Source organism: Sphaerodactylus townsendi, linkage group LG06 (assembly GCF_021028975.2).
Source record: "Sphaerodactylus townsendi isolate TG3544 linkage group LG06, MPM_Stown_v2.3, whole genome shotgun sequence".
NCBI classification, from domain to species: Eukaryota; Metazoa; Chordata; class Lepidosauria; order Squamata; family Sphaerodactylidae; genus Sphaerodactylus; species Sphaerodactylus townsendi.
This window is the reverse complement of record NC_059430.1, coordinates 132,559,098-132,576,254: the sequence shown is the minus strand read 5'-3', so window position 1 is coordinate 132,576,254 and position 17,157 is coordinate 132,559,098. Positions and strand designations below refer to the sequence as shown.

Below are 17,157 nucleotides of genomic sequence, written 5' to 3'. Positions count from 1 at the left end.
CTCCTCCATTTTATCCTCACAACAACCCTGTCAGGTAGGTTAGGATGAGAGGGTGTGACTGGCCCAAGGTCAGCCAGCAAGCTTCCAATGGCAGAGTGGGAGTTTGAACCTGGGTTCCCGGGTCCTCGCCTGACACCTGAAGCACCGCACCACAAATCTGATTCTTGAGGCCTTTTCACTGGCTTCCTCCGGCCACCAGGGAGCAACAGAGCCACCGGGCCCAGCCCCTCCGTGTGCTCGGCTCCGGGGGAATTCCTCCAAGGCCCCTCCCAAACCAGTTACAGTATCTGTATATTTTTGCTTAAAAAATGGCATAAACTTAGCTCAGTGGCCTCCAGTCAACACAAACCGTCCATTAAAAAAACCCTCCCTGGCAGCTTAAAGTCAAATATGACATTTCATCCAACAGCACAAAGAAATTCTGCATTGAATATAATAACCAGAAGGCAGATATTGACCTGAGACACCAATGAGCCAACGTGCAAGAGAAGGCGGGAAGTGAAGCCAGAGTGTGAGTGCGCAGAAAAGTCCCCGCCCGGGGCCCACTGGTGGGCAAGCAGGACGGGGAAGGAACTACACAGGCTTCCTCCCTTGCGCCTGGAGCAAGGAGGCCTCAGCTGGAAATCCTAACAGATGGAAAGGCTTGCATGGGGGTAGAGGCATCAGTGGGGAGCCCCTCTGGGCCGCATCCTGCTGGAAATCAGTGCTGCATGTGGTTCTCATCACAAAGGCAAAGGCAGCTGGCCTCATCACATTGCAGCTGGCCTAGGGCAACCCCATAGACTTTTCAAGGCAGAGGTGGTTTGCCATTGCCTGCCTCTGCAACCCAGAACTTCCTTGGTGGTCTCCCATCGGAGTGTGAAGCACTTTGCTTCTTAGCTTCTGAGATCTGACAAGGTCCAGCTCCGGGCAGAAGTCTTCGCAAAGCCCCGTGGCTCCCCCCTGGCCTTCCCTCTCCGTCGTGGCACCGTCAGACACCCACACACTTGTCAAAGAAAGCTTTGGAGGTCCAGGGCAGCACTTGGAGCCACGGAGTGGGGCGGGCACAGAGGCAGAGACAATGCAGCAAAAGCCAGCCACCCCTGTTTGATTTTAGAAACCCTTCATCTCAGTCTGATTTGTCAGCCGAGTGAGGCCTGATCCCACTCCCAGCAGGGTGAAAAGGCAGCACCATACGGTGGGTGGGGCCACGCTGGGAACCCGGCAAAGCGAGGGACACGGCTGTGCGCTGCGGAGGCCCTGCTTGCTCTCCAGTTGCACAGCTCCCTGTTGAGTCATGCTCTCAATTCCTTGCACCCAAGCAACATGCCTTTGAGAGCAGGCCAACTGGGTGCTTGGCAAACGTGCCACGGGTGCATTGGAGTGCCATGCTTCTGCAGAGCTCTCAGTTAGTTCCCATTTATGAGCATGGGGATGGAGGCGAAAGTCCTGAGAAGAGGCAGGCCATTGGCCAAGAATTGGAGAGTCATTATCGTAAGCAGCTGCGTTTTTCCAAGGTGTCTGTGGAGGGAATACGGGGGAGGCGGGGATAGAACTCTTTGGTCCCTTGTGATTGACAGCTAGGACCGCAAAGGTGGAGGATGTGGCCAGTGTGGGGGGTGACCAGTAATTTGCAGGAGGAGGGGAGTGAACTAGAAGTGGCACAAAGCTCTGACTCCACGGGAAATGCAGAAATCCCTCCGCAGCAGTTTGCCACGCATGATCGCACGCAAAGAGGAGCACAGGACAGCAGGAAGGACAGCCTTGCCTCTCTCGGGGCAGCTGGGAACGCAGCAGGAGCCCAACCCACAGCCACCACCTGCTGGGGCCTAGAGGAGGATGTGGCCACTGAAACCACAGGGTGCCCAGCTGCAGGGGCGTGGAATGTCCTGTCTGTGGTACTCTTGACTAGATTCACCTCTGAGCAGAGGAAGGTCTGCCAGATCACAGCAATCACCTATCTAATCTGACATAAGAGCTACAAGCAGGGCAGGGAAGCCTAATTCTCCCTGGAAACTGGCATTGGCTGGTTCCGCACAGGCAGCACAGGCCCACAGAACTGTTTCAGTTGCCTGTGCTGCTGTTTGCACGGCAGGTGCAGGGGCCAGCAGGGATCGTTGGGATCCTGGAGGTGGGAGGCAGCACGGTTCACGCGGAAACGCCGTGCTTCTATGCGAACCACAAGGCTCAGAACCCCCCCACCCCACCCAAAGAATCTACCCCCCAAGAATCTCCCCACCGGAGAATGCCTCATGGCATGGCAGCCACCTATTAGAGAATCTACTCTAATGGTAGTCACTGGGGAATCTGCCACAATGGTGGACGGAAGGGTTCTGGCCAATAAAACAAATCAGAAGTTTGGGGGGGGGGGTTCTGTTGGAACTCCCCGCCAACACTTTTAAAAAGGGCCTCAACCCATTTCACTTGGCCCCGGCCGGATCACACATTCAGAGGCATGTTGCCCCTGAACTTAGAGGCCACAAAGTTAACAGCCGTTTATCCTTCCCTTTAAAATCCCCTTTGAAGCAATTTCAAGTAGTGGCCAACTCTGTGTCCTGCTGTCAGGACGGCACCTATGAGGGCTGGGCTGCCAGGGAAACTGGGCCTTTCAACTATGCGCTGCTTTTGCTACTCTGCCTTTTCCCACAGCTGGCTTAGCAAGTAACCTTGAATGTCTGGAGCTGTTGTGGGGAACTGTGCTGCGGAGTGTGTCACATGTGTGTGTGTGTGTGTGTGGGGAGTCTTCTGTTGCTTTCTGGTCACTGGCAATAAATTCTGGAACTTTTGAAGTTTGCCTGGTTTTTTGTCAATGCAGGGGAGTCCTGACATTTAGACTGTTCTCTATCAGTGCTACCCTTGATGTACCCATCGTCTACTTAAGTCATGCATGCTTTATCTGCTATACTAGCTTTTATTCAAGGACTAATTGGGGGATCCATGCCCTTGGTTCCTAGTAAGATTACAGAACAAAGGATCTCTGAAATGCTGGATGGGGAGGGCAAAGCTTTGAAGTCTGACCCTGCTTCAGCTGCCCCCCAGATAGAGCAGTCTGCACCTCGCCGCAGTGCCTTTGGATTCGGTGTGGGACCATCTGCCTATTCATCTCCTTTTAGGCGCAGAGCAGGACTTAGCTTTGGCCGCCAACAGGAGGATCCCAGACCTGTGCAGTGAATGGTTGGTAGCGAGGACGTTCCTGTGGACTGGTACTCCTTCCCCAGCGACCGACCTGTGGATTACAAACAACCTGTGGATTACAAATCGTTGTACCTGTTGGACCCTGGAGGGACCGGCTGGCCTCCACACCAGTGCGGACCTGAGGAATTAGGCGCTCACCTGCAGGCCTACTGGGCAGGATGGGCTCGCTTGAAGAAGGATTGGGCCCAGCAAGAGCGTCGGCCGTGCCCGGCAGTGGACTGCCCCAGCAGTATACTCGGCCACCGGTACGCAGGGATCCAAGGCCGTGACCACTGGAGGTGATGGCGGAGACCGTGAATCAGAAGGCAACACGTTGGCAGTTGATGCCTGGGAAGAGGAACGATGAGACTACGAGCAGCGGTTCAACGAACTGCAGCAGGAAATGGAGAAGCTGCAAACCGAACAGCAGTTAACCCAACTTGTCAACAACCTGGCAAGTGGACAAGGAGCGACTGCATCCCAGATGGAAGCTGGCACCACTGGCGGAGCGGGTGTGCAAGGGGCTCCACAGGCAGTGGTTCCACAGATCCAGATCCTGCCTATGCCGGCTCCTACCCCGGCAAGAAAACAGATGTCGGTGTGTTTTGATGGGTCCCCCCACCAACTACCCTTTTTCCTGGTGCAAGTGGATGTCCATGTGCAAGATTACAGATGGCAATACCAGAGTGACAAGGAGCATGTCCATGATGTGGGAGCCCTCCTGGAAGGACCGGCGACCCAGTGGTACGTGGAGTTATTCAACCGACAAGCAGAAGAGTTGCGCACTCTGCCCTGGCTCCTGAGAGCACTCCGTAACCGTCTCGAAAACCCGTTTATGGGCGAGCAAGCCAAATGCGAGTTGATGAAGATGCGCCAAAGGAACAAGCCGTTTGTGGAGTTCTCGGACCAGTTTCTTGCCGTTGCTAGCAGGATCTTGGACTGGTCTGACCAGATGTTTGTCTATGCATTTACCGAAGCACTAAATCTGGAGCTCCGCAAATGGGCCATGATGGGAGGCAATTCAACACATTTGGAAGAGTGGATCCTGCTGGCTGGAGATACTGATGCTCGAATGACCGTGGTGAAATCCTTCGACAGCAAGCCAACCCCGCCCAGTCATGCGATGGCTCTGAGTGGGACGTCTGGTGCCTGAAGACCACCATCCCGTACAGCACCTCAGGCCAAGGAAACTACTTACAACCGTAGAAGAAGGTTGGGGCTATGTCTCTACTGTATTGACAGTGGCCATCTGGCAGCAACCTGCCCAGCCAAACCGGCTCCTCAAACAGCCGCTCCACCATCCGCTAGACATCCTAGTGTGAAGTCAAGTAAAGCCAAGCCCAAGAACCCCAAACTTGCCATGGAAGTCGATCCCTCCTTTGCAGATTTGGAGGGGGAAGGGAGCTGTTTGCCGATGCCCTGGTCTGTGATGAAAGCAACTGCTGAGGAGGATGGGGTGAGTGCTGGGGGTAAACCCATTGTACTGACACTAAGTGTTATCAATCAGCCCCAAGTACCCCATGGTTTTGGGCATGCCCCATCATGGTTTTGAGCATACTCCCATCATTTTATGGGCTGATCGTATCGTTCGTTTTACCGATCCCCCTTGTGGGAGCCACATTCATTAAGTCCCCCCGAGCCCCTAGTCATTGGACAAGCCAAACGTTTTCAAGAAACGGATCGCCCCACTATCCCGAGTCCTTATCAGGACTTACAGACAGTATTTGAAGAGCAGGAATGTGATACGCTCCCACCGCATCGTATCACGGACTGTAAAACTGAATTGATACTGGGGGCAAAACTACCCAAGGGAAGGCTGTATACCATGAGTCCTAATGAGGATGCTACTTTACAAGACTTTCTGGAAAAAATCTGGCCAGGGACTTCATCCGAAAAACCACCAGTAGTTTTGCAGCTCCAGCGACTTCTTAACTTGACTTCTTAAAACAGGTATTTACGACAGAACCAATATTAAGGCAATATTAAGGCTGACCCATCCCTGCCCTTTGTTGTTCATGTGGACGCTTCTGATAAAGTGCTCGGGGCGGCCCTTCTCCAACGTGACCAGGAGTGCTGCTTGTTCCCTTGTGCCTATTTATCGAAAAAATTCTCTGGCTCTGAGTTGGACTGTGGGGGACAAGGAAACCGGAGCCATCAAACAAGCTCTTTCTACTTAGAGGCAGTGGTTGGAGGGGGCGGAGCACCCATTTGAAGTCTGGACTGACCATAAAAATTTGGCTGCTCTCAGTGCTCTGGGTCACTTCTCTGCCAAGCAGCTCCGCTGGGTCGATTTCTTCTCCCATTTCAAATTCACAGTGCATTTTTTCCCAGGCAAAGCTAACCGCTTGGTGGATGCTCTTTCCCACCTCCTGGATGAGTTGGGCAAGGCAGTGAAGTTACGGGACTCTCGTACTGGGATCGGTGGTCACTCGTTCACAGACACGCCCGACCCAGTCTCAGGTTGCTGATCCGCCTTCCCAGCTCCTTTTGACATTTTTGGAGGTGGGGAAACAGCCTGTCTCGACTGAGGAGAGCGGGGATTCTCTGGTGCTACGTGATGGATTGATGTCAGGATGTCTATGGGATGTTGGGGCCGCTTGCATCTTTGGGGCTTGCGGGGAAGGGATTGTAGTGGAATATTATGTAGTGTGTTTCTGCTCTTTTCCTCCAGCAGGTGCTGGTCAAGGCCAACTCTAACGGACTTGCATTTTATCTCTCACTGTCTGCATATTTATGTTTCAATTCACATGGGGTGGGGGCACAGCCTCAATGATATTACTGACAGTTTGCTCGGGGAAAAGTCAGTTCTGGCTTTTTCACGCTGTTCACAAGATGCTGAATAAAGGACTGTTTTAACAAGACTTTGTTTCCATCATTGGGAATCTGACATTAAGCCAGAACTCCCTTTATTGTGCGACTCTTCATGCTCACATCTTCAGTTGGAGTTGTGCATTTAAAATGCATTGTTGCTTTTCTTCAAGGACTGTCTGGCGTTCCCTTGTCTCCTTGCGGCACGGCTAGTCTGAATGAGGAGGGGACACCTTCTGATTCCAGCAAGGCTGGTTTGGTTGGATCTGATACCATTCCCAGTGATAAATCAGGACTAACTGTCTGTGATCCGCACTAGGAGCGAGTGGTCAGTCAACTTCATCGCCTGTGCTGGGGGAAAGACTGGGAGCTACTGCAGCCCCTCGCTACCTGGCTACCCCATTAACTGGAGTTACAGTACGGCGTAAGCAAACGTCAACTGGGCCTTCAGTTCACTTGTTGGATTTGGATGGGGGACCTGCCTGGGCCACGGCTTCGTTGGTAAAAGCACCAGCGGGAGCAATGGCGGGAGAACCTGCCAAGTCAGGTGATGCAGAGATGTGGCACCACTTTCAGAGTCGAGAGGTGGTTTAGGAGAATGAATGGGCTGAATACCAGAGGGCATTGAACCAGATGAACCAGGACTTGATAGAGTTACACCTGGTGGTGGCCTGCACGGAAACTGAACGTAACCAGGCTCGGGAGGAAGCCCGAGCCGCCTGTTTACAGCTTCAACAACCACCTGCTGATGGGGCAGGGGGTGGAGGGCCCCCAGTCGGCATTCCTGCGGACGGAGCCGGCAGTGGTGGCCCCCCAGTGGGAGTTCCAGCTGGAGAAGGAGGTCTGCTGGCACCAGCTGGAGCTGGAGGTCTGCTGGCACCAATCCCTGGGCAACCAGGTGATGGAGGGCAACCAGTTCAACCCAGGGGCTTTGCTGCACAGCTGATACCCTTGAGGATACCAGCCCCACCTGTGCAGCCTCCTGATTTTCTGGCTCCACCATTGTATCCAGCTCCACCACCGTTTCCATTCCAGCCACCGTACAGATATCCCATGATGGCTCCCAGTGTGAGATCGACGGCTCGTTATGATGGGGTCCAGAAGAAACTTCCGGCGTTTCCAGTGCAAGTCAGTACTCATATGCCGTAATATGACCGTCAATACCAGAATGACTTACAGTGTGTGTATGAGGTGGGATCCGCAGTGGAATGGTACGTCTGTCTGTGATATAGCAGTGGAATGGTACGTCCGTCTGTTCCAGAGACGGGCCCCTGAACTACGTGACTTTCAGGAATTTATGATGGCCCTGCGATGCCGATTTGAAAGCCCATTTGTTGGGGAAGAGGCAAAGAAAAAGCTGATGATGATGCGCCAAGGAGCTATGCCGTTTGTGGAATTTGTGGAGAACTTTCGTACAGTGGCTAGTAAAATCCCTGATTGGGATAATCCGGTGAAAGTTTTTGCGTTCAAGCAAGCTCTGCATCCTGAATTGTTGAGGTGGTCACTCCAGCAGGATAGTCCCCTGACCCTAATGGAGTGGATCATGTTAGCTGGCATGTCAGATGCACGGATGCATGAAGCAAAATCCCATGCGGGCAAAATAGCTGGTCAGAAACCCAGGCTCCAGAAAAAACCTCCTCCTTGCCAAAAACTTTCTGAGTCTGAAAATGCTCGTTGGAGACACCTAGGCTTGTGTTTTTACTGCGGAGAATCTGGCCACATGGCGGCCGGCTGCCCTGTGAAACAACCAAAGCCCCCTGCACTGAAAACGGAACCGGCTACGAAGGGTCCCGTTCAGAAGAAAGGTGCGGCGTGTCTTGTGCTCCCTCCCGATTTGGATTACAATTCATCTGATGATGACAGATGTGGAGGTGGGGCGACTGCCTCTATGTGCCACCTTCCCTATGCAAATAAACCATCCAGCAGGGGCACAATTCCAAATCAGCAGGGCACTTTGGCTTTGTAAAAACATTGCATCTCGTTAGAAGGCAGTTTTGGTGGCCGTCTATGCGCAAAGACATTGAATCATATATAAAAGGCTGTACAGTCTGTGCTATGGCGAAAGGAATCCCAGGCACACCACAGGGATTACTGCAGCCTATACCTGCTCCTGGTGGTCCTTGGAAAGTAATCTCAATGGATTTTATTACGGATCTGCTGGAGAGCCAGGGCAAGACAGTGATTTGGATGGTGGTGGACTTATTTTCTAAACAGGCACATTTTATTCCTTGTTCCTCCATCCCTTTGGCCCCACAGCTGCCTAAATTGTTTATTCAGCATATCTACTGCTTGCACTTGGGTCCAGACAGTCATCTCGGATCGGGACCCCCAATTCGTTTCAAAGTTTTGGAGAGCATTTCTGAAGTTGTTGGGGGTGGCCCTCTGCATACCACACCCAATCTGATGGCCAATCTGAACGTTCCAACCAGACTTTAGAACAATATCTAAGCTGTTATAGTAACTACCCCCAGGACAACTGGGTGGAGCTTTTACCCTATGCTGAATATGTGTACAATAATGCTGTTCACAGTAACACTGGAAAAAACCCTTTTGAGGTTGTTGCTGGACATTCCGCTAAACCCATCCCTTTTTTGGATGGGATCCAATCTTGAAGGCACTGCAGAAGGCTAAGGATTCCCAGGAAAAGCAGGCTGATAAGCACTGCAAACGTTTCACTTTGACTGTGGGGTATTTGGTGTACTTATCCACAAAAAACCTCAGAGACATCCATAAATATACTAAACTTGGGCATAAATACATTGGCCCATACAAGGTGGTGCGAATAATCAATGATGTGACTGTGCAACTTGATCTGCCTAATACATGGAGTAAAATTAATCCTGTGTTTCATTGCAGCCTCCTCAAAAAGGCCCCACCTCCAGATGCGTGGTGTGGCATCCTACGTCTGCTTCTTCTCCTCCTCCTCTGATGGTTGATGGCGAACAGCACTATGAAGTTCAGGAGATTCTAGATTCTCGCTTGCACCGTAACTGCTTGCAGTACTTGATTTCTTGGAAAGGATTTAAACCTGGACATGAGGAGTGGGTGTATGCTGAAAACGTGAAAGCCCCCAAATTGGTGGCATCATTTCATCGATCATGTCCAAGCAAACTGGGGGGAGGGTCTTAAGGGAGGTGGGCTGTCAGGACGGCACCTATGGGGGCTGGGCTGCCAGGGGAACGGTGCCTTTCAACTATGCTCTGCTTTTGCTACTCTGTTTTTTTCCACAGCTGGCTTATCGAGCAACCTTGAATGTCTGGAGCTGTTGCAAGGAACTGTTCTGCAGAGTGTTTCACATGTGTGTGTGTGTGGGGGGGGGAAGTACAATTCATATTAACACTGGTCTAAGAGCTTGAGCTTCAGAACAGTCTTCTGTTGCTTTCCTGTCATCTGAAAGTTTTGAAGTGTGCCTGGTTCATTGACAATGCAGGGGAGTCCTGACACCTGCAGCACGAGTTCCAAAAGGCAACGGTACACGATTTATTTACTATTTGTATGTAATGACTTAATTTCCCCCCACCCTCTCTCCCCAGTGGGGATGGACATATCATTCTCCTTTCCTATTCCTTATCCTCACAGCAGCCTTGTGAGATAGGTTAGGCTGAGACTGACCCAAGGTCTCCCAAGGTGATTAGGGATTCAAACCTGTGTTTCCCAAGTCCAAGTCTGACACTTTAACCAGTGGTGGGATTCAGCAGGTTTGCACCACTTGGGCAGACAGGTTGTTAAAATGGTGCTTGTAAACAACCAGTTGTTACATTATTTGAATTCCAACACTGACTCTAATCCAGGGGTGTCCAACTCTGGCGCTTCAGCAGGGGCTGATGGGGATTGTAGTCCATGAACATCTGAAGCGCCAGAGTTGGATATCCCTGCTCTAACCTCTACACCACGCTGTCTCTTCTGTTGGTCTGTCTTGAACCTGCTGCCTATTTTTGGAGCCAATTCCCTTGCCTGAAACAGCTATCACCCCCACCCCTCTGCCAATCAACACCCCTCCCATTCCTTTTCTTAAGGCTTTCCCAAAATCTCTCTCCGCTTCCAAAAAATCTGGCCACGCTTCATTCATTGATTTTGGAGATTTCTTTACTGTGCTTTGGTGGATCCCAAGGCCCCCAACCAGCCATCGACAACAGACGTAATTTAATTAGGACCAAGTTATTCCTACAGCCATACATAAGCCCAATTATCGCTAATATAGTTAACACTGTTAGAAATCTTAGCAGCAGCTACAAATAACTGTTCACAGCCCCAAATCCAAATTTAAGAAGCTCGATGGCCACCTGGCTGCTTTGGATGGATATCTAGAGTGGAGTGAAGAGGGCAGGTTTTGCCTGGCTGGCGGGGGGTGAGGGGATGGCACCACCACACAGAAGTCCCTGCTCCTCTTCCACTGGAAACCCCTTGCTCCTTTCCCATGAACAAGGCACTCACATCTCAGCCCCCCCCCGGATCTTACTCTTGTGAAATTGGGTATGGGGGGTGTTTTCCAAAGGCTACACGAGGGCTTCAATAGCTAGTCCCAGCACTACAGGTTGGGCTACAAACCACATCAGGAACCAGGATAGAACCCAGAAAGGCCTTGCCTGCTACAATTAAGGACCAGGGGCCTTGGAGGGTGGGAGCCAAGAAACACTGATACAGCACCTATTCATGCCGAACAGGTGCTCTATCACTGCTTCTTGGCCCCCACCCTCCGAGGCCCCTGGTCCTTAATTGCAGCAAAAGGTCCTCGGTTCAACCCCCGGCATCTCCAGCTAAAAAGGGCCAGCTAAATAGGTCGAAGGTGAAGTGAAAGACCTCCACCTGAGAGCAATGGAGAGCTGCTGCCAATCAGAAAGTTGACATGAGCAGACCCCAAGAGAGACCCCAAGGAAGTGGCACTTCCTGAGAGGGGGGGCCAGGGCCAGGGGAGGCCACTGGGGAGGCCAGAGCCTTCTCCTTGGAGCACCAGAGTCACAACCATGGAGTGGCAGATCTAGAGCCTGACCACCCCCCACACACCACACTCCAACAGAGAGGCCAGGGTCTTTGCTCCACCCGTGAAATGCCAGTTCCAGGCTTGTGTTCCCTCTGTCTGGCTTAGGGCTGTGCAGGGAAGGGAGGCTGGGCCAGCTCTCCACTCCACTGTTTGCTGTGGGGTTTCTTGTTTTGCTTTGAGCCTTTCAGAGAAAATATAACAGAGGATACCCAGTTGCTATCAGGAGTCCCTTTCTGCCAGGTCCCCACTGAGGAAGAAAACAGGTGTGATCAGAGATGTCTCAGTGCATGGTATACCCTGTTCAGGATGAAGATAGCAGGAGATCTGTGACTTCCTCCACCATTTCCTGGCCCTTCTTTGTTCCAGAATGTCTGCTTGGGTCCTAGTGCTTACGTAGTTCTGCCCCCAAAGCACCAGGACCCAATCGGAACATTCTAGAACAAAGACAGTCCAGGAAGGGGCGGGATGAAGTCACAGATCTCCCGCCATCTTTATTCTGAACAGGGTGTGCCAAGATCAGCTCCCCTGGAGGAAATGGCAGCTTCAGAAGGTGGAGTCTGTGGCATGATGCCCTACTGGGATCTTCCCCAAACCCCTCCCTCCTCAGACTCCACCCTCAAATCTCCACGAATTTCCCAACCCAGAGTTGGTAACCTTCCCCCAACCTGCCTCAATGGATGGGGCAGGGGACTGTCAAGATGGCAACCTTGTACTTCCCATTTTTGAGTCCAGGGTGGGGGGCAAGGCTTTGAGAAAGGTCCATGGCCAATAGGAGAAGTGGAATTGTTTACACACACGCAAAAAACACACCCAGCCATTGTCGATACCTTTGGCCACACATGCCAAGGAGCACTAATGCACATCAGACACATAACCAGATGCCAGAATCGCATCCCGCTCACCTGTAAACCAGAGAGTCATCCAGGCTGCTGTTGTACTGGATCTGGTACATGCGGATGCCGGGGATGTGCCGCTCCGAAGGCCAGTGGATGACCACAGAGGTGGACGTCAGATCGGCCGCTACAATCTTCTTGTCCAGGTGGTTCTTCGTGTCATTGGCTCCAGATTTGGCGGAGGTGGTGATGTCCGATGAGCCGGGGTCGGGTTCTTTCATGTGGCCTGTGTTGTTGACCAGCAGAGGCAGCGGGACAATGCAGATCTCCACGGGGGCTGTGGCTTCTCCGGCAGCGTTGGAGGCGATGCAGGTGAAGATGCCGTTGTCCTTCAAGGTGGTGATGAGAACCTCCAGCGTGCCGTTGTCGAAGACCATTGTGCGGGTGGTGTTGTGGATCAACTTGCCATCGGGGGCAATCCAGTGGATGGAAGGCTCCGGATCCCCCACTGCTTTGCACTTGAGGCTCACCCCTTGGCCCTCCATGATGAATGCCTTGGAGGAATACTGGCGGGTGATGAGCGGCGGCTCGCAGATGAACTCTTCCTCGGGGATGGACCAGAAATACTTGTCCATCAAGTGCTCCGGGGAGGCACAAGTCTCCAAGTCGTCTTCCCTGGTGAGCCTCCGGAGCCAGAGGAGCTCACAGTTGCAATGCAGCGGGTTCCCTCCAAAGCTGATGGTCAAGGTGGACGGGTGAGTCCCGCGAGCGTTGGCCAGGACTTGTGCTCTCAGGAAGAGGTTGTCCGGGGGCAGCTTCTGCAGCCGGTTGGACGTCATGTCCAACCTCACCAGCTTGTGGAGTTGGGAAAAGGTGCCCTCGGCAATGTGGTCGATGAGGTTGTGGTCCAGCGTCAAGGTGTTGAGGCTCACCATCTGGCCAATGGCCTCCCAGGGCAGCATCTCCAGGTTGTTGTAGGAGAGGTCCAGGTCTTCCACAGTGGAGAGGAACTCGTCGAAGGCGGAAGGCTCGATGTGGCTGATTTGGTTGTTCCCGAGGATGAGGTGCCGCAGGTTGCTGAGTCCTCGGAAGTGCTCGTTCTTGAGGATGGCCAAGCGGTTGCTGTTCATATGCAGGGCTCGTAAGGCACGCAGGTCGGAGAAGGCGAAGGGCAAGATCTGGCTGATGGTGTTGCGTGAGAGGGTGAGGTGCACCAGGTTGGTCATGTTGGAGAAGTCCTTGCGGCGGATGATAGTGATGAAGTTGTCAGTCAGGCGGAGCTCCACTGTGCGCCGGTCAATGGTGAGCGGGACAAAGAGCAGGCCCGTCTTGGCACACAGCATGGTCAGCGTGGGGGAGATGTTCTGGCAGATGCAACGGCCGGGGCAGTGCTGTGCTTTTGCCATGGTGCCAAGCATCAGGAGAGGCAGGAAGAGCTTTTCCATGGTACTGGCACACACCGTCCCTGCTCAGGCCCTGAGGGGAGGAGATGGAAAATGTCAGTCAGCAAGTAATTGGCCTTGGCCAGGAGAGCCTCCCCTCTCTGTTCCCATATTGCAGGGGTGTCCAACTCTGGAGCTTCAGATGTTCATGGACTACCATTCCCATCAGCCCCTGCTGGCATGGCCAAAAGGACATCACACCAAGGGGCTGAATGGGATTGTAGTCCATGAACAGGTGAAACTCCAGAGTTGGACACCCCTGCCGTACTGTCTGAGAGCCTCTCAGTGTCTGTACCTATTTACCCTTTCCTGTGGTGGGGAGCAGGGAAAGTTGTAGGCAGGCAGGCAGTAAGTATTTCCCCACCATTACCTGAATAGGGCAACACCTGCCAGTCTCTGCAGCATTTACCCACAGGGAAGGAAAAGAACATTCATAAGTTGCAGGTTGAATCCCCACTTCAAATTAAATGCAGATACATCCAGGTTTCCAAAGAATCGGAACCTTTTCATCACGGATTCTCCCTCTGCAGCATGTTTTTGCGCCCAGATGTGCAGAGGTTCTGTCTGGTGAATAACCACAGGACACATCTTGGAATTAAATTGGGCCGCAGCCCTTGATTGAGGCAGAAGCTGGGCAAGCAAGAGGAGCGCATCCATTTTGTGGCCGGTCAGCATCCCTGGCTGACCCCAGCACCACATCCCAGTCCATATTGGGAAGGACAGGAGGTACTGGGCCACCTGGCTGCCCGCCTGCTGTGGCCCCCTTCCTGCTGGAGTGTCAGGCTCGAATTGCAGAGGCTTCCGCAGCATGCGCCATGAGCCCTCCCCACCCCAAGCCTCTTATGGAGGCCCCCACCCAAGGGGAGGACCGGCGCGCAAGCTCAGCCTCCCCCTAAAGATGTGCTCCTCTGCCCAAACCGCCAAGGCTGCGACAAAGTGAGCGCAGCATACAACCTTGCCCAAATAGGGAGGGTGGGTGGGTCAGTTTGCTCCAGGCGTCAAAGAAAGCCGGAGCAACCACATGCTGCCTAATATATAGGGAGTGTTCTCCACCCCTAACACTCGTGCGCATCACATGATCAGGCCGGGTGTGGCTCAGCTGCACGGCTGGCCCAGGACACGCATGCTCACTGCTCCAGAGCTCACCATGTGCTCTGCCCCCTGTTGCAATTATGGCCCAGTTGATTCTGGGGCCGTTATTTAGTGAAGACATCTATGTCTATCACTGATCCAAACAATGCTAGACTCCCCACAGACGGATCCAAACAATGCTAGACTCCCCATTCCCCACAGATCAGCTTGGCGGGTCTATCCTGATTGGCTGTCGTGCTGCGTTGGGGCGGGGACTTTTTTCGTTTTGCACCAAAAAATGTGCTAATGTGCTAACATGAGCACGTAAGCGCATACGCACAGCATCCCTGCTTATCCACCTTTTTTCTGATTGGCTATTGTGTTGTGGCGGGAACCGAACTGCACCCTCATCTTGTTTTTGGCACGCAGTTTCGTGCCCACGTTCTTTTGCCATTGTAAAAGCCGTGTGTGTGTCTATAGAATATTTGACAAGAGGTAATCGATTGCATACATTTTAGACAGAAGAGGTCTGGGAATTGTGGCTGTGGAAGTTCCCTGAAATTTGCGGTGAAATGGATTTTTTAAAAAGAGTGAAGGGGGGGGGTGTGTGGGACTTACTTCTGAGTAAACCTGACTTACATCAGACTCCTTCTGAGGAGCTGGAGGCGGCTTTCAAAGTTCACCCCTCCATAGTTTGGTGCAGTGAGGTAGGTTAGTCTGACACTGTCTATCCCAAAGATACCTGTGCTTCACATGTAAACCGCAAGACATGTAAATACACTCTAGAGCACATGTGTCAAACTCAAGGTCACATCCAGCCCGGCATACAATTATATCCAGCTCACATAACACACACTTCAAATCCCATTGTCCAGCCCGGTCCAAGCCCTGGACTTGCCCCACACACCGCACCCCATCCCCCAGAGAAAGAAGCCACTCCTCCCCAGACTCACTGGGATGTCAGGAGACAAGGCAAGGAGAGAGCGGGGCAGCTGTACGGGGCCAAATGGCGCCCAGAGGCAAACCCCCCTCTGGGCCCCACCCCCACGTGGACCACTGTTTATTCACAAGTAAGCCCTGCTTACTCACAAGTAAGCCCCACTCCCCATCCCAGCAGCAAAGATGCCAGTTTCTCTGGTGGCTTCTGGGCGAGAAGGAGAGCCCACGCCAGCCCCTCTTGATACCAAATTATGTAGGGTGGTGAGAACCACAAAGGATTGCGAAGAGCTCCAAGCGGCCCTTGATAAATTAGGTGAGTGGGCTCAGAAATGGCAAATGCAGTTCAATGTAGCAAAATGCAAAGTGATGCACATAGGGGCAAAAAATCCAAACTTCACATACACGCTACAGGGGTCAGTGCCAGGGGCGAATCTAGGCAAACTGGAGCCCGGGGACAAAATCTGAGTTTGGTGCCCCCCCCACCCCCACCCCAGGTATGGACCGACCACACCTCTCCCCCCACAAATCATTACCTCAAACAATGATTTTTTTGCACCAGTGCTCACAAAACACCTCCCACCACCAGCAAAACATACACATGGCTTTCTCCCCACCAACTCTCTTTCCTAATTGTGTCCTCACACCAACCCTATGAGGTAGGTTGTTAGCCTGAGAAACAGCTCCAAGCCAGTGCAAGGGGAATTCTAATCGTTTAAGCGCATGTAAATCTCACAAGTCACCCCCCCCATCTGAAGGTTTACCAAGCAAGCGCTGCCAGCATCATCTTCTCAGTCTCTGCTGCTGCTGCTGTTGGGCTCCCTGCTCAGCTTGCCTTTTCCACTGTGCTGCCTTGCTGCTGGGGAGAAGGAAGCTTCTGAGTCATGCCACACTTAATTTCCAAAAGGCAAATAAGGACATGCTGGGTTAGAGGGAGGGGAGGCGGAGGCTCCCCAGTCCTGCTCCTGGGAGCCCAAGTGGGACTTCTCCTCACGCCCCTGGACACTCTCCAGGCCACCCGATACAGAGTGGGCGTGGGCTACGACAGGCACTGGAACGATGCAGTCGGCTGCTTCAGTGCCTGCTCCTAGGGCTTACTCAATCCCTAGCTGTGTAGGGAGGGATGTTTATTGCGCCCCCCACGTAGAAGGCCTCAATCCCGATGCGCCTGGGGACCAAGGGTAACCCCATGTCGCTAGGCTTAGGAACGCCAGTGGTCCAGTGCTATCAGTCACAGAACCAGGAAAGGGATTTAGGCGTCTTAGTTGATAGTTCCATGGGAATGTCAACTCAATGCATGGGCAGCTGTGAAAAAGGCAGAAACCTCTATGCTGGGGATAATTAGGAAAGAGGAGTTGATAATAGAAACTGCAAGGATATGTCATGCCCCTTATATATAAAGCCGTAGAATGCGACCCGCTTGACTTGGAGTACTATGTGTTCAGTTCTGGTCGGCCACATCTCAAAAAAGGAATATTAGAAAGAGAGATAGAAAAAGTACAGAGAAGGAGCGCAAGCGAGGGGGGGGATGATTGAGGGGCTGGAGCACCACTTCCCTTATGGAGGAGAGGCTTCCAGCGTTTGGGACCTCTTTAGTTTGGAGAGAAGAAGATGTCTGAGGGGGGGATATGATTGAAGTCTATAAAATTATGCATGGGGTAGAAAATGTTGACAGAGAGACATTTTTCTCTCTTTCTCACAATACTAGAACCAGGGGGCATTCATTGAAAATGCTGGGGGGAAGAATTAGGACTAATAGTAAAGGGAAACCTTACTTCTTTCACGCTAGCGTGTGATTGGTGTTTGGAATATGCTGCCACAGGAGGTGGTGATGGCCACTAACCTGGATAGCTTTAAAAGGGGCTTCTGGACAGATTTTATGGAGGAGAAGGTCGATTTATGGCTCCCAATCTTGATCCTCTTTGATCTGAGA

The 17,157-nt window shown here is 52.5% G+C and overlaps 1 protein-coding gene across 1 annotated transcript in view; it reads right to left on the bottom strand.

Moving 5' to 3' along the window:
- The window catches only part of LRFN1 (leucine rich repeat and fibronectin type III domain containing 1), a 107,406-nt gene that overhangs the window by 4,588 nt on the left and 85,661 nt on the right, over positions 1-17,157 (bottom strand). The window contains exon 2 of the mRNA XM_048499307.1: positions 11,845-13,259. Coding sequence (XP_048355264.1) covers positions 11,845-13,220 — 1,376 coding nt within the window. The 5' untranslated portion in view covers positions 13,221-13,259. The remainder of the gene's footprint in view (positions 1-11,844; positions 13,260-17,157) is intronic.